The 21,083-nt window shown below is 56.0% G+C and overlaps 6 protein-coding genes across 7 annotated transcripts in view; 3 read left to right on the forward strand and 3 right to left on the reverse strand.

The window, feature by feature from the left end:
* Positions 1–896: 896 nt before the first annotated feature.
* On the reverse strand, positions 897–4,667 carry H310_14155 (hypothetical protein; the record flags this gene model as incomplete). Its single annotated transcript, XM_008881952.1, has 25 exons — positions 897–908; positions 962–1,174; positions 1,231–1,326; positions 1,382–1,576; positions 1,628–1,726; positions 1,801–1,896; positions 1,946–2,050; positions 2,095–2,199; positions 2,249–2,350; positions 2,399–2,494; positions 2,545–2,643; positions 2,702–2,800; positions 2,856–2,954; positions 2,997–3,092; positions 3,147–3,248; positions 3,307–3,402; positions 3,467–3,544; positions 3,602–3,688; positions 3,744–3,839; positions 3,904–4,002; positions 4,055–4,153; positions 4,214–4,318; positions 4,366–4,467; positions 4,512–4,607; positions 4,656–4,667. The coding sequence occupies 25 exons, from the start codon at positions 4,665–4,667 to the stop codon at positions 897–899; spliced, it is 2,484 nt and encodes an 827-aa protein (XP_008880174.1).
* Positions 4,668–6,343: 1,676 nt separating this feature from the next.
* Positions 6,344–8,013, reverse strand: H310_14156 (hypothetical protein; the record flags this gene model as incomplete). Its single annotated transcript, XM_008881953.1, has 8 exons — positions 6,344–6,441; positions 6,497–6,548; positions 6,606–6,878; positions 7,063–7,218; positions 7,276–7,326; positions 7,390–7,510; positions 7,574–7,653; positions 7,705–8,013. 8 exons carry the CDS (start codon positions 8,011–8,013, stop codon positions 6,344–6,346), a joined length of 1,140 nt encoding a protein of 379 aa, XP_008880175.1.
* Positions 8,014–8,309: 296 nt separating this feature from the next.
* H310_14157 lies at positions 8,310–12,363 on the forward strand (the record flags this gene model as incomplete). 2 transcript variants are annotated; one of them, XM_008881954.1, is made up of 11 exons in its annotated part: positions 8,310–8,572; positions 8,674–8,722; positions 8,790–9,429; positions 9,519–9,758; positions 9,939–10,042; positions 10,092–10,229; positions 10,284–10,636; positions 10,683–10,858; positions 10,914–11,835; positions 11,883–12,059; positions 12,117–12,363. In XM_008881954.1, 10 exons carry the CDS (start codon positions 8,310–8,312, stop codon positions 11,902–11,904), a joined length of 2,907 nt encoding a protein of 968 aa, XP_008880176.1. In that variant the 3' UTR covers positions 11,905–12,059; positions 12,117–12,363. The 2 variants fall into 2 exon arrangements, with proteins under 2 accessions (XP_008880176.1, XP_008880177.1); XM_008881955.1 differs by having other exon boundaries at positions 10,914–11,644.
* Positions 12,240–15,610, reverse strand: H310_14158 (hypothetical protein). Its single transcript, XM_008881956.1, has 10 exons — positions 15,527–15,610; positions 15,348–15,467; positions 15,121–15,263; positions 14,811–15,058; positions 14,632–14,750; positions 14,398–14,581; positions 14,265–14,345; positions 14,029–14,193; positions 13,191–13,972; positions 12,240–13,145 (listed from the first exon to the last, which is right to left on the reverse strand). Exons 1-10 carry the CDS (start codon positions 15,584–15,586, stop codon positions 12,423–12,425), a joined length of 2,625 nt encoding a protein of 874 aa, XP_008880178.1. The 5' UTR covers positions 15,587–15,610; the 3' UTR covers positions 12,240–12,422.
* Positions 15,611–17,144: 1,534 nt separating this feature from the next.
* On the forward strand, positions 17,145–20,027 carry H310_14159 (hypothetical protein; the record flags this gene model as incomplete). The annotated part of the gene is made up of 1 exon (XM_008881957.1): positions 17,145–20,027. One exon carries the CDS (start codon positions 17,145–17,147, stop codon positions 19,878–19,880), a length of 2,736 nt encoding a protein of 911 aa, XP_008880179.1. The 3' UTR covers positions 19,881–20,027.
* A 488-nt stretch (positions 20,028–20,515) lies between these two features.
* The window catches only part of H310_14160 (hypothetical protein), a gene marked incomplete at both ends in the record, with an annotated part of 2,272 nt that continues 1,704 nt past the window's right edge, over positions 20,516–21,083 (forward strand). The window contains one exon of the mRNA XM_008881958.1: positions 20,516–20,998. Within this exon, the coding sequence (XP_008880180.1) occupies positions 20,516–20,998 (483 nt within the window). The remainder of the gene's footprint in view (positions 20,999–21,083) is intronic.

Below are 21,083 nucleotides of genomic sequence, written 5' to 3' on the forward strand. Positions count from 1 at the left end.
TTTCGGTGGATAGGTGAGCCATCAGCCCAAGCATGGCCATGATGGTCATCGTGGTGTCCATTCTGCAAATTGTAATCTGAAAAGTAATATTCTTTATAGCAGAGCATTTTTCACAGGGAAGTTTGAAACTGAATTTTCCAGAATGCTCTCACAAGGAATTCAACTTAACGTTAGCAGAATTTGTCTGCAATTTTTGTCAGGACTTCTCCGCAAAACCAAGATTTTCATGTGAGCAAATAAATAATTATTTCGCGCACCATACCTTACGTACTCTGTACCGTCTATGGCAAAAAATATTTCTGGCGCGTGTTGAATATTCAAATATTGAAATATTGACTTCTCGTTGAAAGCACCCGCAATCCAGCGCCGCGGTCCGTGACGCCGCGCAGTCGCCCCATACGACTCCTTTGTCTTGGAACCCCATGAAGACGTTCGTTGAGCTCGTTGTGCAAAGATGTAATGGCTCGTGGCGAGGTCGACGCTCTCAACTAGCCCTGGAACAAAGGTTGTGAGTCGAGAGGCTCGTGGAAAGGATGTCCACCACTTGCGTGGTGCGTTCGACGAGTCGGTCGGCGCTTGACGTCCTCGACGGACTCGCGCACACGAGCGCCAGGTCGATCGAGCCTGACCAGAAAACCTCGTATTCACATCTTTCACACGTCCTTGTTCCGTCTCCGGTGGCCCGAAAAAAGCCGTGTGCAGCTCCGTCCTGCTGTAGATACAGGAACGCAGAGGAATTTGGGTCCATAGAGCGTCGGTGGATGGTGTGCGTTGGCAGCGTAGTTCTGGATGCGTGATGCTTGAAGTAGCGAACAACAGAGAACTCGAGCGTGATGCTTCCATGTTCATATCATGTCGGGAATAAATATGCATTGCCGCCGCATCGACGGGGTTCATCATAATCCATCCTATTCCATCGCGTGAGGATGACAACGTGGAAACCGATCGACGACGGGCATACTTCGTCCAGCGAGTACATTGTGCCTTCCGTCGTCAGTTCACTGCCGCGCTCCCATTCTTCGTCGTCATCGTCAAATAGCTCCTTCGTCGGCATGTGGTACTTTGGCACAACGTTGCGTTTCATGGCGAGGGTTGCAGATATCTTGGCCTCCATCGCGCAGCGCACGTCGGCGGTCCCATGCAGATACGCTTGCTTGGACGCATTCCACCGAAGCTATTGACAAACATGGTGTCAGGCCGACCGAGTCCGCCTTGTGCCACGAATCGTACGCTGCCGCACAGCCGAGGGTTGACATATTCCGCTATATGTAGCGCGACGCGAAAGTGCCCGAGAGAACACGCCACATGCAGTGGGCTCCACCCGATCTGCGCCGCCCCAACAGCATCCGTGAGTCGTCGACTACGTCGTGGTTGTGCTTACATTTGTAGGCAACGTTACGTTTGCGTTCTTGGCCAGGAGGTACACTGCCATCGCGTCGTGGTTGCGCCCTGCGGCCACGTACAACGGCGTCGCTCCACCGTCCGTTTGAATGTCCACGTCGATGTGGTTCACGAGGAGCCTTGCCACGTCCAAGTGGCCGCCCCACGCCGCGCTGTGCAGAGGACTCCACCCCGACTAATGCACACGTCAACCCACGCACGCCTTGCTCAGTTTGGCGTGACGTACGTGCGAAACGAGCTCGTAGTTGATCCCACAGCGCATGAGAGCTGCGACGACCGGCGCGTGGCCGTACTGTGCCGCTTTGTGCATGGCCGTTTGCCCGTCCTAGGTGAAAATGTGAATCGGATGCCCTCGCGCGCAACAGGATCGAGCGACGTCACGATGACAAGCGCGCTTACCGACGTGCGGGTGTTGATGTCCATGTGTTCGGCCAAGAACGACACAACATCGGCATGACCGCTCGCCGCGGCGCGGTGGAGGGGGGTTGACGTGGCCTGGAGAGATTGCTCATGCGTCAATGGTAGGTCACCTGCCGACACGTACGTTTGGAAACGTGAGGCTGATAGCGGACTTGAAGCTCCCGAGCAGGTATTGAACGACGGCGAGTTGGCCGTTCCCAGCTGCCACGTACACTGGTGTGGCACCAGACTAGAGACGGATTGAGAAGGAGGAGCTAACGATGTTTGACCAACCTTGGTTGCCAAATTCAGCTGGCCTTCGCCCATGCAAGCCACGAGTTCTTGGGCAACATCGACATGACCATTGTAGCATGCCGAGTGGAGTGGCGTCCATCCGATCTGATGCAGTCGTCGTCAGCGGTTCCACGAACAAGAAGAAATGGCGGACCTTGGACGCGACAAGGGGGTTTGCCCGCTGCTCGAGGAGGTACTTTACGATCGAGAGGCGGCCGTTGCCAGCGGCCACATAGAGTGGAGTGGCCCCACCATCCTAAAGGACCAGTCAACACAAATACATGGTCAAGGAGAGGCCTCGTACATGTGTGCGAACGTTGATGTCCATGAATGGCACGAGCACCTGAACGACGTCCAAGTGGCCATTGGCGCACGCGTCGTGCAACGCCGTCCATCCGGTCTAGACGGCGCTTGTCAGGACCGTATTCGAGAAATGTTGATGGGACATACGTTGGTGGTGATCCCAATGGCAGCGTTGTGGTCCAGAAGCGCCCGCACGACGCCAACTCGTCCTTGCTGGGCGGCTTGATACAGTGGCGACTGGCCGTTCTAGTTAAAAGAGTCGTCCATGGATTCTGTATTCGAGGCAAGCGCGGCTCGAATGTACATGGTTTCGCAGGTTCATCCCGGCGTGGTTGGCGAGTAGGAGTTGCACGACGTCCACGTGACCGTTCGCACACGCGTCGTGTAGAGCGCTGCACCCGTTCTACACGCAACGCCACGTCAAATTAAAGCCGCGCATGTCAACCTCGAGGCTGTACCATATCGACTGCATCCACGGGCGCTCGCTTCGACAACAAGTATTGCACGACGTTCGCTTTGCCGTATGCTGCTGCCAGATGCAGCGCCGTCGACCCGTGCTACCGACTGAATCACGTTGTGCATTCGACGATCGGTCGTACATTTGTGGTGGTCTCCAGCGGAATCACCGTCACGAGATACCGCACGACGTCGACATATCCCTTGGAGCTTGCAATGTGCAGCGGAGTCCATCCACTCTAAACACGCAGTCCATTGAGCTCACGGAATACCAACTCCATCGTGTGTCGTACCGCTGGCCCGAGCGAGACGGCAGCGGCCAGCTTGGTGACGAGCGCCTGCACCACATTCAAGTGGCCATTGCCGGCGGCGACATATAGCGGAGTCGCGCCGTCCTATCGAGACAAGGGGGTCGAGTTCAACGTGCTGCTCGATGAGCGTCGAGAAGCGTGCCTTGGTTTGCGCGTTGATGTCGATGCTTCGATGGAGCACCGCGACGACATCCACATGACCGTTTGCGCATGCCACGTGCAACGCTGTCCATCCATTCTATCCATCAAAACCCCAAACCATGTAGTCGACCAAGCCGTGTCATGGGGCTTGTCGTCCGAACCTCGTTTAGCTGGCTTGCCGTGTGCAGGAGTTTTCGAACTAAGTACACACGTCCGAGCCTTGCCGCATCAAAGAGGGACTGCAGGAGAGGTCAACCAAGTCAGCGCTCGGCGCGAGGACATTCGGGGGCACGTACGAGTTGAGAGTCTTCCTTCGCTTGCAATACGCTCACGACATCGTGTCGCCGGTGTTCGACAGCCAAATCCAGCGCGGTATTCCCGGCCTAACGACAATAGGTCAGAGGCCATCGACGTCAAAATCGATGGGGCACGACGCACGTGTGTCTTTTGGGATGGGTCGCAGATTTGCATGAGGTACCGCACGACGTCGACGTGACCCCACCAGCTCGCGGTGTGCAGCGCCGTCCACCCGTTCTACACCGAATACAGGCCATGATGAGAGGCATGCTCGCTCGCGGCCACACGATGCTGTGTGTACATTGTTCAGCGCTAGGACGTTGACTTTATTCTGGACGAGGAATTGTACGACGTCGAGTTGGCCCCGAGACGCCGCCATGTCGAGCGGCGTCGAGCCGAGCTACACGATGTCCGTGTCAGCCTCGCCTCAAGAATCGCTGCGGGCGGCGTACACATGCAGGAAGGTTGATGTTGCACTTTGCGGCAACCAAGACCTTGACGACTTTCAAATGTCCGTGCCAGCACGCAACGTGCAATGGCCCCATGCCTCCCTGCGCGATTTTCGAAGTCGTTAGCCACGTTTGCACGACCTACCGACACACGGAACGTACGTCGGTCGCGATGTCCGGCTTTGCTTTGACCGTGCTCTCTAGTAGAAGCTGGACGACTTGGGCATGGCCAGCTTCACTCGCCAAGTAGAGCGGCGTGCGACCTTTCTACTCGACGACATCTCGGACAGGAGGAACATAGCATGGTCACGTACGTCGTCTCTGAGGTCGACGTCGGCATTGTTCAAGTTGACGAGGTAGTTTGTGATGTCGACGTGGCCATGGTGGCTCGATGCGTGCAACGGGGTCCAACCGTCCTGGGCTCGCCACGTCAGTTGATCATGGATCGTTGCCGTGCTACCTCGTTCACGATGTTCGGGTCGCACTTGGCTATGTACTTTCGAGTCTTGGCCTCCTTGCCTTTGGCAATAGCGGCAAACAGCTTCTTCTCTGCACTCTACACGCCCAGTCGGCTTGGTCTAGACTGGTCGGATGCCCATCCTACCTGCCAAAACATGGTGAAATGAGCGCAGTCCAGTCAACGCCCAACGTCGAGTGGTGCAGATGTCCAAACACGAGGAGTTCAGGGCGGTTCCGGGCCGACGACCGTCGCAGGCTCTGCCAGGTACGCGTGGGGCTGCGCCATTACTACCTCGTGGATGCTGTTTCCAGGATTCGCGCGATTGGATTGGCTCGTTCGTTTCAACATGCATCCGGATTGGCGGAAATCGGACCCCGGATCATCGTTACAGATCTTGCGGTAGCTTGATACGATGTACGGGCGGCGGTGGCATGGAGGCAGCGGTGCGTCGTCGTGGTGGCGGCGGCGGCAGTTGTCGGCCGAAGGAATGGCCAGCACCGGCGTAAATATCGAATCGCACGCACGGCCCCGCGTCGGCGACGGCTGTGTCGAGCCTCGGCCACAGGTCCAGCTGTGACGTGGCACTATGCCGTGAAAGTTGAACTTCCGAGCCTGGGTCGCTCCAACCGAGTGGGCAGGCAGACCGGCGCCACGGTCGTCGTTGCGATGGGCTTGACACGAGTGGTTCAGCTACCGTACGTAAAATTTCGATCGTTTCCGCTGTATTGGCTGCGCAAGATTCGCCAGGCCATCATTCTACTTCAACCAAGAACGCTTTGCTGCTGCTGGAACCAGTCGCTAGGCATCCCATTTGCCGCCACCACGCGTCCCCGACGTTGTAGACGCTGGTGATGGGTGGCTGAACACGGTCGGTCGCGGCGTGGATGGAAACGACCATTACGTCGCCGGGGAACGTCTCGGCAACCCGAAGCTCGTGCGGTTGTAATTTCACATGATTGAAATGTCCATGGCCCGTCAACCACACGCACCCATGTGCCGAGTGTTCTGGAACGATGTCTGAGCACGCAGCCGGAGGACACGATGCGGTGGACTCGCGAAAAGTTGAAGACGAACCTGGTGGGTGCTTTGAAGAGGGGGCGGCCCAGCGGCATCGACATGGCCAGGACGTGCCCCAACGTGATCGTAGCCAGAGCGATCCCTGTCGAGATGTTGTACCAGGCGGGGGAGCTTGGTGTTGCGACGCTTGTCGGTGGATATAGATACCAAACGACGGAGGAAGTTGAAGTCGACGGCACTGGCCCTTGCCAAGAGACAAGCAAGGTGTCGACTGCGCTCGCTCTTTTGTAGGTGGCACGATCGTATCGACACCCATAGGAACGCTACGTTCCGTTGACTTGTTTCGCCAGCGACCTCTGGACATTCCAGCTGCGCCATCGAATCGATCCGTATTCGGCTCGACTTGGGCGGCCCCTGCAACCGCTTGGCCACTCGACACCGATGAACTTGTTGAAGAAATTCCGACGGAGCCGTGTTCGTGGTGGTGGGGGCTTCCGTCACAAGGCGTACTGTGCTCGTGGATTGCTTTGTTGCGCTGCACCCTCGTCGGATCGACCACAGCCCGTTCTCTCGCCGCTGCCTTCCGCCACAGAGCTCGGTAGAGTCTGGTGATCTTCAGCTCGTGCCTGAAGGATCGTGCCGGCCAGGAGAGAAGAGCACACGCGCCGAGGCGCCTCCCCATCCGTCGGGTTTGAAAGCACGTGATGTCTTTTTTCATGGGATCGTGTGTTTTTATATTTAATGGATCCCCTGCGAAGTAAAGCCATGCGACGGGTCAGGTACCTGGAATAATGTCGCAATGGCGCGGCGTAGCTTCAGAGCAAGGGGAGGAGCATCTTGACGAGGACTGCTGTTTCCTCGGGGTTAGACACCCACACCGTCGACGCCACATCTCGTGACAGTGTGTCGTTCCCTGCATCACGAGATCCGTCAGTGCACTGCTGTTGCCAGCTTTGCATGAAACCAACCGGTGCGCGTGAATCGATCGCCTACATGAAGGCACTCAAAACCCTCCAGTTCCTACAAGTTTTTTTCCCATTTGGATCCACCAAGGCACCGTACGATCGACGCTCGAACCTTGGAGCCAGCGACCAGTCGCACCACGTAGTGTTGGAGGGCCGAGATGCCCAGGGCCTTGTTGCCAATGTCTACCCACACGTCGTTCCCGCCGTTGAACGCGCAATGCGGAATCGTGGAGTGTCGAAGGACATGCTGCACGGTCAGCGCAATTTCTTCCAAGTTCTCGTACACGAAGCGTTTGTCCGTGGGGTTGTAAATCCCCACGGCACGTTCCTTTCGGAGAATCTTGGCCGGCATGTCCAGCAACGCCACCATCTCTTCCAATGTCGACTGGGCAAACACAAGATCAGTCAAGGCAAGAAACTATGCACACCAACGAATGTGTCCACATCGCTGGACAATACGAATCCATGTCGGACCGAAAACTTTGGACTTTTTCTCACAGTTTCCAGTCACAATGGCATGCAAAGGCACGGCATGGTAATCCAGCAAGGCATGCCAAAGATCAACTCACCTGTGCCAAATCCAGCAGCTGGTCAACTTCGAATTGGTCCCAACGCTGTCCGCGCCCATCTTTCCATTCCGCGGGATCCACCACACGCAACGACACCACTCCAGTCTCCACGTCTCGCGATGTCACATGGAGGTAGTTGCATTCCCCACCCATCACCTGACACAAAGCAACGAGGCACAATGAGAATCAAAGCGTCCTTCCATGAGATTGTACCAAGAATCGCGCCTGGCATTCATCAGGCAACTTGGCCAATGCGTCGAGAATCTGCAATAAACATTTGTTGGCATGGAATTCGCTTTCACTTGCGGAATCGGACGACGGACCTACCCCACGAAGTCGCGCTTCATATCGCTGCGGCTCGCCTGGATACCCTGCTGCTGTGACCAACGACACGACCAATCCCTTCTTCAGCAACTCGACGATCACAGTCACCATATCCGACGATTCACTGTCCCATCCACGAAATGAATCAACCTCTCGACAATCACAGATGTAGCACACAAGTCTGTACCTGATGGACCCGCCGTCAGCGTAGATCGTGTCATCGGCATCAAACGTCACAAGCTTTAGAGTTGGTGCAATTGCACGAATCTGTGCAAAAACCATCAAGAAACAAGCAAGGAGCATCCACATTCTCCATACCGTGGCGAGGTTGAGAATGTGTCGAACATCCTTGAAGGTCGGAGGTACCCGTTTGCGTCGTGAAAAGTGCGTCACTGCATCGTACGCGTGCACGGCGTCCATGAGGTTGATGCGCATGAACATCCGCTTGACCTTGGGGATGTACTTTTTCAAGCGAGAACCTTGCGGTGACGCGACGTGTTCGTTGATCATGTCCTCGACCAGCGCAAACACTTCCAGTGTCGACAGCTGCAGCCCCGCAGACTCGTCAATTGGCGCCATGATCCATTCCCGGATGAGTTCAATCAATGGATCTTCTTCCTTGAGCATCTTGGATCGGCGGCGCAAACGTCGAAATGCCGTTCAACGTAAACACACAAAAATCCATGGGGACACCAACTTTAAAGAAATCATTTATTCAGTTTGCTCCAACCAATGGTCGAAGTAAGACAATTTATTCGACAATCGTTTGAACACCTAATAAATGAGAAATGAATTATCTATTACATTGGACACAATTTGGATATTTCCTTAGGAAATTTCCTTCGTGGCCACCGCTTCATGGGCAGTTTGGGTATTTTCCCAAGACGTTTTGAGTTGGACTCGACCACTCGCTTATTCGAAGAATGTGGCGCGCCATCAAACACCGGCCCGCAGCGGCGACGACGTTGAAGGCGACATTTCGGCGCCGCTTTCTGTCAACACCGCCATCCTCGCTAGCAGCACCATCGACCCAACGATACGAAGTTGGATCGGTGATCCACGGGTTTGAAGTACTCAAGAAGCAACTTGTCCCAGAGTACTCGGTGACCGCGGTGCAACTCCAGCATGTTGCGACGAAAGCAGAGTACCTCCACATCGACACTGTGGATTCAAACAATGTCTTCAGGTAAGACATAATGCACCATTTCGCGCGTGCTATCGTCTTTGACGGGGATGAACCTTCTTCCCACTTGTGCCGGGATCGTTGTATGTTATGTGCACATGTAGTATCAACTTTCGGACGCCGCCATACTCGTCGAACGGCATTGCACACATTGTACGTCATTCGATTCGTCCAGTCCACCCTCTTTCTTCATGCATTTCATGCATTCTGTCGTATTCAGCTGGAACACCTTGTGCTATGCGGCTCGAAGCGCTACCCGGTGCGTGACCCGTTCTTCAACATGCTCAAGCGCAGTTTAAACAACTTCATGAACGCGATGACTGCCAACGATCACACGATGTATCCGTTTGCGACGACAAATGCCAAGGACTTTGAGAACCTCCTGGGCGTGTACTTGGACGCTGTCTTCTTCCCGACGTTGCACCCGTTGGATTTCTCCCAGGAAGGCCATCGCGTCGAGTGGAGTGATGATAATTCGACGCTCCAGTTCAAAGGGGTTGTGCTGAACGAGATGAAAGGGGTCATGTCCGACAGCCAGAACCTTTTTTCGACGCGGTTGCAACAAGATCTCATGCAAGGCACAATCTACCAGCACCTGAGCGGCGGCGATCCTTCCACCGACTTGACATCGCTCACGTACGACGAGTTGGTCGCGTTCCACCGGTCCAAGTACCATCCGTCCAACTGCTTGTTTTACTCGTACGGGAACTTTGCGCTGGAGGACCACTTGGAAACGATCGACAAGACGGTGCTGTCCCAGTTCGACGCATCGGACTCTGTCCCGCCGGTAATAATTAGTCCACTCCCTGAGGGCGTCGCGCCGACCTCTTCTGAGCGCCACATCACCGGTCCCGATGACGGTACGCGAGTTGAATCGACGACCTGTGGGCTGACAGTTTTGGGTTACTCAGTGCAACGTCGATAGCACGCATCTCACGCAAACGTGTAGGAGTTAGCCCCACGGCCGCGTCCCAAACCAAGTGGTGCCGCGCCCACATTGTGCCTGGCTTGCTCAGCACAGACTCGTTCGAGTGCTTTGTGCTTCGGCTCCTGTCGTACTTGCTCTTAAACGGCCCGTCGGCGCCACTCTACCAAGCACTCATCACGTCCGAGCTGGCCGTCGACTTTGCCGCCGGCACGGGCTTGGACACGTCGACTCTGAACCCGTCGTTTGGGGTGGGAGTCGAAGGTATGCATGAATGGATCGCGCATGCTGGTCCGCTCGAGTGAAACGTGTTTCTCAACCTTGGGTTTCAAACTCCGCCCTGAACTGCCCGTGTCTCGCTGCCTTGTGTGCTTTCATCCTCTTGCCTGTGTGACGTGTTTGTTGTGGCGCTCGACGATTGTGTGAAACATGATGGGGGGGTAGGCTTTGATGACCTCGACACGATCAAGGCCACGATCGACGCAACGTTGAAGGACGTTGTGCGAGATGGATTTGACCAAGCTCGAATCGACGCTGTCTTGCATCAAGTACGTCTCTCTGCCTTTGACACTTGTCCGTGTTTACCAGCGCTCGTAGATCGAGTTGAGCCAGAAGCACATTGTCGGTCGTTTTGGCATGTCCCTGTTGCGCGCCGTGACGAGCACTTGGTGTCACCGTGGCGACTACCTGGACAACCTGTCGATCAACCCAGTGTTGGATCGATTTCACAACGAAGTACGTGTGCCTGCCCCCTACCACGGTCGATCGAGGCATCCACGTCTTTGTTAGATGGCGGCCAACCCACGATACCTTCAAGACATGCTGGACAAGTACATTGTGCAGCCTCACTTGGCCACGAGCGTCGCGCTCCTCATGACCCCGTCCACGTCGTTCGTGTCGGAGCAAGAAGCCAAAGAGCGTCGTACATTGGACGAGATGGCTGCCAACTTGTCGGACGACGACAAAAACGCCATCGCGTCCCAAGCAAAGGTGTTGGCAGAACATCAACAGCAAGTGCCCAACGTCGACTGCCTCCCGACCTTGACGGTGCAAGACATTCCGCGCTTGCAGCCGCGGCTGGACGTATCAACGTCAGCGGACACTGGCGCGCAGTTTGTGCCGCAAACGACCAACGAAATCACGTACGCCCGTCCTCGATGCGTCTTGCGGCAAGCATGGAATTTCTAGGTACATTCGCATGAAGTTTGACACGGCAGACGTCCCATCCGACCTCCGCTGGTTCCTCCCGTTGTTTTCAGCGATGCTGGGGCAACTCGGGACGTCCAAACACGCATTCTACGACATTGGCACAGTGTTGCAGACCGTCAGTGGCGGCGTCAGCTGTAGTCACTTGATCCTGCCGGGTGAGCACACCAAAGTTGTCAAGGATGGGTTATCGTGCTGACATTTGCTTGTCAGACACGCATGACATCGACGCGCATGCCGAGTCGCTTGTCGTGGAATCGCTGTGTCTACCGCACCATATCTCGTCGACGCTGTCGTTGCTCGAGCAACTCTTCTCGGACACGCAATACACGTCGCCGGACAACTTGCAGCAGATCAAATCGCTTCTTGTGAGTGCGTCGGCGTCGGCGAATGCCAGCATCGCGTCCAGCGGCCATGCCTTGGCTGGGTACCGCGCTCAATTGGGAATGACGTCCCACGCCGTGTTGTCCGAACGAGCCCGTGGATTGACATCGATGGACGCGCTGCAGCGTTGGGTCGATGCCGTCGAAGCGGACCCGGCGGCGTTGGAAGCGCTCGCGTCGATCTTTCGCCACCTGGCCGGAATTTGCTTTCGCCGACACCGCATGCAACTCAGTGTTGTGACGGAGCCGTCCTTGATCAACCAAGTCGACACCCACCTGGCCAACATGACGTGGCAACTTTCTTCAGACGCACATTTCAAGCTCGACGACGTCGTCGCGGCGTTGGGACTGCCCACCGGCCCGGACGCTGCCGTCGTACCAGACAAGGCCTTCTTTGGATACCCCATCGCGGTCAACTTTAACGTGCTGTCGTTTGCAAGCGTTCCGTTGTTTCATGCGGACCACGCGCCACTGTCGGTCTTGGGCCAAGTGCTGTCGTCGTGCCACTTGCATCAGCACGTCCGGGAGCGGGGCGGGGCATACGGCTGCAGCGCTGCTCAGGTATGTATCGACTCGATTTTCGGCATTCGTCTGGGTGGATGCAGTTTGAAATCCGCGTCGCATTCGCGGGCATGTTCTATGCCGACCATGACGCACACGGCCCGCACGTGTTGGTCGAGTGAAAATCTTTTCAGTCGATTGCAATCCGTGCCGTTGAAATTCAACGAGGGCTTCGGCATCGTGTGTGGCGAGTTGAGTCGTTCATGCACTCGTTTTGGTGGGCTGACGACGACGGTAGGGCGAGGGAGTGTTTACGATGAGTTCGTACTTTGACCCGCACACGACCCAAACGTTTGAAGCGTACGAAGACGCGGTGCGGTACGCTGTCGACGGCAAGTTTACCGACGCGGACGTGAACCAAGCGCTGCTCGCGACGTTTTCGGGCATCGATGCGCCGCAGGCCCCGTCTGCCAAGGTATTTTTTGGAATTGCCGCCGTGTGTCGTCGTCATGCAATGGTGGTTTCGCATCAGGGCAAAGGACTCTTTACGAGGGGCTTTACGTACGACATGCTGCAAGTGCGTCGGTCGCAACTGCTCCAAGTCACCCGCGCGGATCTCATGCGCGTCGCAGCGACGCATTTGGCCAACGAGACGGTCGTGCGGCGCGCTGTGGTTGTCGGCAAGGAAGAAGGCCGCGATGACCTCGAACGCCGCGGGTTTCAATAGATGCCATGCACGAAAGACTTCGGACGAAAATTCAAGCTCGTCGTTCTCGTTGTTTTTGTGTAGTACCATCGTCGCAACTAGCAACCTTTATGCCTTTGACGGGTCGAAGCTCTACTGGAACAAAGCGGCCGCAAACGCATTGTAGTCGTACTTGTCGGGAATCGCGATGTCGTCGCTGTCTTCCGTCTTGGACGGCATCATGTGCGGCATGTGCTTGAGGAGGTACTCGAGAACGGTCGCGTCAAAGTGTTCGTGCAGCTTGTCTTGCGTGATCGCCATGTCCCGCGCCAAGATCTCAAATGCGGCGAGGACGTCGGTCTGCGTCGACCCCGACTGGAGCTGGTCGGCACAGAACGTGCTGAACTCGCGCAAGTCGATTTCGTCGCTCTTGTCCGTGTCGAGTTTGTCAAACATGTCGTGGCACGATTCCTCCGACATGTCAAAGCCAAGGCCCTTGCACGCCATGATGAATTCGTCGCGCGCCAACTTGCCGTCCTTGTCCAAGTCAAAGTGGTTGAACACTTCTTGGACTTCGTTGAGCTGCGCCGGCGTGATGTGGCCGAGTTTGTCCATCGCGATTTCCTTTTCCAGTTCTTGCTGGCGCTCCATCAACGCTTGCTGGAGCGATGCAAACGTGGCCCGGCACGACTGGATTGTTTCGGTCGTGTGCGGGTTTGAAAACACGCGCAACGACTCGAGCGATTCGTTGACGACTTCGAGTTCGTCCATGATTGCACACAAGTGCGCCGGGTCGTCCTTGGTGTGCATTTCGGTCGTGTCCAGCGCGACGAGAGCCGCCAATTGCTCGTCGAGGGAACCGTCGACCGCATTGATCTACAAACTCGAGTCACAAACGGCACTTGCCCATGGCCAACCCACCTGGTTTGAAATCGACGCTGCGTGCTCAACCATGGTCGTGGCCAGCTTGGCAAAGTCGACGCTTAACGTCACCCGACGGTGCGCGTCGGTGACGGCCTGGTCGAGTTCGGCGACCTTGGCATCGCGCTTTGCAATCAATCGATCGACGCGCCGGGCGAACGCGTCGAGGGTTTGCAATTCAGTGTCGCGATGGGCACGGACCAACGTGTCGCGCTTGGATTCGAGCTCGGCAGTGTACACGGACACGACGTTGGCTTCGACCAGCGGCGCCACGTCCGCCGAAAACGCGTCTTTCATCGCAGTCAATGCGGCTTCTTGGTCACTCGAGTCGTCGACGGCGGCATGCACGTTGTGGGCGTCGATCTTTTCATCGAGCATTTCGATTTCGTTCTTGAGGGTTTTGATCGTCAAGCGCATGGCTTTCACGACAGCGTCGACTTGATGCTGGTGCGCAAGCATGTCCTTCATGCGTTCTTGCAGCGTTTGCATGCGCGTCAACGTGACCGCAAACGTTGCGCGGGTCGTTTCCACGCGGGCAATCGCGTCGACGGCAGTGGTTTGTCCCGCCAGTTTGGTTTCGACGGCCACTTCGACGCGGGTCAGGAGCTGCTGGTATCGGCCGACTTCGACTTCGTGGAAAAAGCGCATGCTTTCCAGCGCTTCTTCCGCATCGGCCGAGTTGGTGACGGGCTTGTCGGTTTCTTCGGGAAAGTCCTGGTTCACTTTGTCGAGCCAGCCTTCCAGCTTCGTCAAGTCCAGCAGCACCGAGTTCAACGTCGCGTCTAGAGTCAACACGATGAGGTCGCCGACGAGGTATCTGTCCAGCGTTCAAACACACCAGTATGCTGGCATTGCAAAATGTGCGACCGGCATGCTGTCTCGTACTGGACCTCGACTTCTTGCAGCTGCTTGCGCAAGAGCGCGATCGAGTCGAAGGAAGGATGCATCTTGGGGATGTCGCGGTGGTTGTTTTTGCAGCTCGCCACCCACCGACCCATCACACCTACCAGGATACAACGTGCCCCTGAGTTTCATAAAAGCACACCGGTGTGGCAGGGACGGGATGCTCCGTACTTTCGAGTTCGACAAACGACGCTTCGTACTCGGGTCGTTCGTTGCGCTTGTACTCGTTGAATTGGTGCAACATCGCTTGAACTAATAAACGACGTCATTCGCATCCATTTCCACCATGCTTGGGACACCGTACCCGTCTTCAACGACGCAGTTGGTTCAGGAGCCGTCCATGCTTGGCATTTTTCCGAGTACCATGCCAAGAGCGTCGGTGCGGACGTCTCGTATTGAGTTCTGCACTCGGAAATGCGCTGGGCCATGGCCACGGCCTTGCAAATTGTCGTGATGGCCTTCTTCTTTTGCACCCCCGACGCAAATTCCTGCAAACAATCCCATTTCAGAACACTCGCGTCGATGTGTGTTGCGGCACCTGGAACAACAGGGACACGTAGGTCATGATGGATTTGTCATCGGGCTTGGGGTTGCCAGCCACATCGCCCACGTTGAGCAATTGGGGAATACCAAACTTGGCTTCCATCAAGTTGAATGCTACGAATGAGGCAGAGGGTGAGCAATCGTTATATCGACGTGTGATCGACGTGAACGTACCAAGGGTAACATTTTCCGTAGCGTTGTCAGGGGACAAGCTGTCGAAATCGATTACCGTCGGGTAGTGCTTGTGAATGAGCGCGCAAAACGCCATGCCGTTCGCCCAGCTTGAGGTAAAGTTGGTCACGTCCACGGTGGGGTAGTCAGTCAGCGATCGCTTGACCCACAAGAGGAGTCCGTCCTTGCCAGACACACCGTCGACAGCGATTTCTCCAACTTGGTAACTCTTGATAATCGTCCACATCAAGCTAGTGTGTGGTCACCATCAAGATCAATTTGTGGACAGCAAATACATCTCAACGTCACGTACCCCAACACAAGCTTGCTGTTGCCGTCCACAATGTCCGACGACCCGATGTTGGTGATCGTCATGTTGTTCTTCGCCATGAAGCCAAAGATCAAGTTTAGATTTTCCAGCTTTTGAATGCGCATCTTCGGGTTGCGGTTGTATTTCTACACAAAACGTGGCCACCATGAGATCCAACTCGTTCTCTTCTTGCACGCTCGGCATTCCTTCCATCGCTAGTTTGTACATACCGCGGCAACAGGTTGCCGAGACACAATCTGTAAAAGGGCTATCAAGCGCAAACCGTCCTTGAGATCTTCGTACAGGTCGTCAATCTCCATGCGCTTTTTCGACAGATGCGAGTTCGCCCACTACATCAGCACATTCCATCAAGCCCTTCCTTCATGGCGCATCGTGTCCTGCATCCTACCCGCGTAAATGTGTTCTTCTGGACGTCGACCCATCCTTCCGTCGAGTTGCTGCCGGCCATCGTCGGTTCCGTGGTGCCGCCGGAGATTTGCAAAATGAGCGCCAGGCGGATGTCCCAACCAAAATTCTTTTACAAGCCCGAATTTCATATACAAATATCCAATATAAATTTGTCACGAAAAATAATTCGCGTGTAACGTGACAAATGCTACTCGTTCGTCTTGCCTTTCCGAATATCCGGATGGCATCCGGATACGTTGACCGACGACAACACCAACACAACCCGTTCTTGGCCACATTACATCCGCTGTACCCTATTATGGCAATCTGTCGAAGGGAATGGACGTACAACGTCGTACATTCGCGGACGTACGATATCTTTGGGTGCCTTCAACTTGGACGGGAAACGTCACATGCTGAAATGCCACTTTCACACGAGTCAACTGTCAGCGGGATTTGCCTCTCATCCGCCACGATGACGTCCTAGCGCATTCCTGTTGGGACGGCGGGGGGGGGGCTTTACGTCGCGAAGGTACGCGCGTCGTTGCTGCGCCAGTTCGCATAGGCTACTTTGTCGAGCTCACGAGAGGATGCAGCGTGGAGACCCCGATGGTTGACGCTGGGCTGATGATGCTTTCAAGTCAGCGAGCCCGCACGATATTTTTCAAATTGTGGGAAAACGTGCCGTTCGGAAGGACAAGCGTCCACGTCGACACAGTCGTTTGCGTGCGCTGATATAAAGGTGTACGGCGCACCTAGTTTGAAATGGCAACCTGCCATGCGTTTAAACATCCAACAAAGTCGTCGGCACAGCGTGCGTTCTTCTAGAATCGGTCGAAACCTCGGCAACCACTGACAACAGCGCACGGGAAGGAGCACTTTACTTCCACGACGTACAGGCATCAGGGTAACGACGTCATCCGTGAAGTGAGTAGCTATCACCTCCTCGAGTGGGGTCGTGCTTGGTTCGAGCGGTTTCCGCAGCCGTCGGGTCCAGTAAAAACCATCGCGTACGGCAAAAGCGAACCCAAACAACGTCGAACGGTCACATGTCTACAACGTATGACGGCGTTTCACGGGCACTTGCCGTACAGAGTGTACTGGTCTTCAGCATGACCTCCATTCGCATGCAACGGCGCACCTTCCATCCTGTCGCGACCATGCCTTGCCGGGTGCCTGCGCATGCACGCGAGGATGGATCGCTGCTACAGATCGATGCACTTCGGCGCGCTGGTATGCTGCGAACCACCGGGGATCATTCAAGGGTCGCACAAAAGTGCAGCGTGATTGAATGCAGTGAATGGCGGTTTTGATTGAAGGGCCAAGCGTCGCGTCGAGGGAAAACGATCGCATGGGAAGGACGGAGCACAGCGCAATCTTGGCAAGCCGAACGTCGACAGCTCGCCAATTTCGGCTTCACCTACTGCTACGCGGCATGTGGCGGCCGAGGTCGACCTCGCGAATCCTGACAGGGGGGGGACTTGGGGCGATTCCAATCCATCGATACAAAAACGCCCGGTGAAACAGTGAGCTCCTCTTCGACAGGCCCCAACAGTCGCGGTCGCCCGTTCCGCCCGTGGAGGCCACTTTCGATTTCGCCTCAAGCAGGTCACCCACAAATGTATCGCTTTGCGCTGTCGACGGCGTTGGTCGGCGTGGCCCATGCCCGCATCCAATGGATGATGAAAGGTGCTGACGGTGTCGTGCCGTCAGCGCCTGACCTCGCCGCCGAAATGTTCTTGCCCGAGGACGACCCCAAAGGCAGGCCTCCCTCGACCAAGGCGTGCGTTTGGAAGAATCCAGCCGACACGTCTGGGTTGAACCAGTTTTTGTTTGACATCCAGGGCGCTTTCCCCCCCAACACGAACGGCTTTACCCAGTCGGCGACGCAATGCTTCCCCAACCTCTTTGCCGACACCACCGGCTTGTCCTTTCCGTACCCACGAAGCAGCTACAACTACGACCTGGATGCGGCGCTCACTGTCGCGGAGAAGGTTCCCCGCATCGAAGTCCATGTCATGGCCGACACTGAGGACACCTACACGCTCACGAGATCGTCAAACAAGTTTGACTACAAGGACTTTGAGACGAACGCCCCCTCGCTCCTCTACGGCATGGTTGGGTCCAATGGTGGCAGCCATGTGCCTGGGACGTACTTTGTCGAGGTGCGCGCGTACGACTACGACACGCCGATCGGCAAGCCTGCTGTGTGCCCGACGTGCATTGCCGTCAACGACGAGCAGCGGCCGACTGGCACCAAGCCCGCGAGTTGCTCCAGTATGAACGTCATCCGAGGAACTTACGTCGCGGACCTCGCGGCGTTCAAGAAGGAAGCAGAGGCGTTGGTCGCGTATCGCACGGGCGCGACCAACAACGCGTGTAGCTCGAACCGTTGCGACTCTGTGTCCATGCAGTTTGGTGACTTTCTCGACGAGACGAGCTGGTCCGATGAACTTGCGGGGGACACCAAGGCGGACAGCAAAGACGTGTCGGATCCGCTGGTCGATGTGACAACGTGCTTGTCGCAAGGGTTCACGGCAGTCGAGTGGCGGTCGCTCACCAAGGACCCGTACTTTCAGCGGCCGACGCACCCGACATGCACGCGCACGTGCGGCTACGGCGTCTGGCTTAAGGAATGGTACACCAAGTACACGTGCGCCGCCGACGTCTCCAAGTACCCGCGCCAAGTCGAATTTGGCCGAAAATCATGCGTCGGCGACGAATCCGAAATGTGCAGGTTCGTGCATGAGTTGCAGCTCCAAGCGACGTCGCTCGCGACGGCGTCGATTGCGCTGAAAGCCGAAAATCCCGTGTACATGGACGACCCCCAGAGCGTGTTTCCCGGCACGGGTTTGGACAAAGCCGACAAGACGCTGTACTTTGACGCCAAGTGCGACAGCCACGACTTAAAGTTTGACACGTTCTGCGACTTTGAAGTCGACTTGAACAAGGTCTTTAAGTTCTCGAGCGAGCTCGGCACGCACGAGAGCGTTGTGGGGCTGCTCAAGGGGTACAAGAATGAGTTCAAGGCCGCCGCGTCGGATGTTGTGTTTTGGCGCGCCAAGGTGAACGGCGGCAACTGGGTCCAGATCACGAAGGACAAGGCCGCGTTGCCATTTCGCCAGTACAACTCGAAGCTGTACATCGAGGCGTTCACGAACTGCGGGACGATCCTGGAAGAGATGTGGACGATCTTCGTCCACCGCCACGAGATCCTGAGCGCGGACCAGTGGTTCCGCACGCTCTGGACGAGCCCGACGCCCGGATGCAACGAGCAGGACTCGGACTTTGGAGTGATTCAATTCAAGCACGACCCGACGTCGGAGCCGTTCCAGAGCATGCTCCACCCCGACGTCCCTGCCATCCCCAATGACAAGAACGGTCATCCACTCAAGCGATGCTACGTCAAAAACGGCCATGGCGACGCGGAAAAGTGCTGGGGTGGGTGCTGGTCTTGGTACACCGAATGCAACACGGCAATTTCCAAGCAAGAGTGCCATGACCGCCGCGCCGAAGGCGACGTTTTGTATGAGTACTGCCGCAAAAAGTATGGCGACGACGACGACGATGAGTCGGACAGCAACTCGGGGCCAGATTTGGATGCGGCGGCGAACATGGCGCTTGACGACGTCGAGCACCGCATCCAGTGGAAGTTCAAGGGCTTTGACTGCACGTGGCAATACGACAACACGAAGGAATCGACGTCGTGGATCAAGACGTCGAGCGATGAGAGACTGGAAGTCGCAATTGCCGTCAAGCTCGAGAACGCGCCGACGACGACCGCCACGGCCCAGTGCAAGTTGACCTTTCAATCGAACGCGCCAGGCGCTGCCGTCACCACGCGCCACCGCAAGCAGGTCGTGACGCTCCGCAACTGCGACTACCCGCGATTCAACCAAGACTCGGTCTATGGATACGGTCAGTACATCAAGGACACGTGTACGAACACGTGGAACGACTTTGGCGGGAAGACGGCGCCGCTCGTCCAAGCGCCGTTCCAGGCGTGCGGCGGAACGCTCGTGTACTCGACGACCGCCGATGGAGCGGCGAAGACTGTCGTGCTTGAACCAGAAGCGGATTTGAGCTGCTGCAACTCCCCCGACGAAAAGAGCAAGGTGACGTGCACAGCGCTCAAGTCGGACAAGTCGATCAAGCGGTGCGAGGGACCGGCGGCGGGATCGCCAAGCGTGCTTGCCTTGATGGCCTCGTCCGAACCCATCGCGACGTCGTCCGTTGCGATGCTGGCTGTCGTGGGTGGCGTCATGGTGGCCGTCGCAGTCGCGGCGACTAAGCGTCAAGCCAAGATGGCCGAGGGTGTCGACGTCGACGAGGGCTACCAAGCGCTGCTGCTTTGAACACTCCCTCGACCCCCCATCCCATCGCCTGGACAAAGGAGTCCTCATGTGTGTCGCGGGTGGTTTACTCCCTTGATGTGTGCTTGAGACATGGGATTGCATAAGTGTTGCGTATTGAAAATGTCCATTCATGTTGGACCTGTGTCCCATCGCGTCTATCATGTCACGCGTTGCTGTGCACGACACATGCCCGCAAACAAGCAGGATCGATCCAGTATGCATGTGCTCATGCATGGTCGCTGTGGAGGCAGGGCACACGCAGAGGAAGGACTTGGTAGCATGAAGAACGATTTGGCACCGTTGTGCTATCTAGCCGAATGGGCAAGCAACTTGTCGGAAGAGTCGCTGGCAACATGTTGAAAGTGACCTTCAATACTTAGTAGACTCTGGGTCAAAAACAGCTCTATAGATCAACAAGTTCGAAAGTAGTGCCCTGCGATAGTGAACCCAATAAAACATTATACCCCACAAAATTTATATGCATGTCAGGCAACCAGCAATAAAATTGTAGAGGCCTTTCGAATTTTGAAACAGACACAAACCACCTGACGATCACATGCCATGACCAACTTCCCGGATTCGGCTGACAATCGAGCAGAAGTGGGTTCTGGTGGAATACTACGTGGCAAATCCACATGTCAAAGGGCTCGCGCTGCGCCAATGGGCACGCAAATCGTTCAACCTCTCACGCGACCCTCCCAAGTCATCACCGAGTGTATGGGGAAGCGGCCTCTGCAAGCGAGCGTACCGTCGAAGACGGTAGACGGAGCCTGCTGGCAGTCACATCCGGCTACGACAAGCGCGACATTTACAATCTCGACGAGACCGCGTACTTTTACTGTTCCACCCCATCGAAGACCGTATGCACAAAAGGCATTCCTGGGCGAAAGAAGGTCAAGAAACGGATCACGGTTGCGGTGACAAGCAATGCTGATGGTTCGTCCAAGTGGCCGCTGCTCTTTATTGGAAATGCAAGGAAGCCCCGTTGCTTTGGCCCAACTACTGTGGCAGACATGGGTGTCGAGTACGACTCGTCAAAGAAGGGCTGGATGACCGGCACATTGTTAGCCCACTGGATTGAAGCTTTCAACACGGCAATGCGTCAACAGAACCGACATGTCTTGCTGCTACTGGACAATGCGTCTCCCATCGTTATGATGGGCAGTTGTCAAACGTGGATATTCACATGCTTCCGGCCAACAC

This window comes from Aphanomyces invadans, assembly GCF_000520115.1.
Source record: "Aphanomyces invadans strain NJM9701 unplaced genomic scaffold supercont1.62, whole genome shotgun sequence".
NCBI lineage: Eukaryota > Oomycota > Saprolegniomycetes > Saprolegniales > Verrucalvaceae > Aphanomyces > Aphanomyces invadans.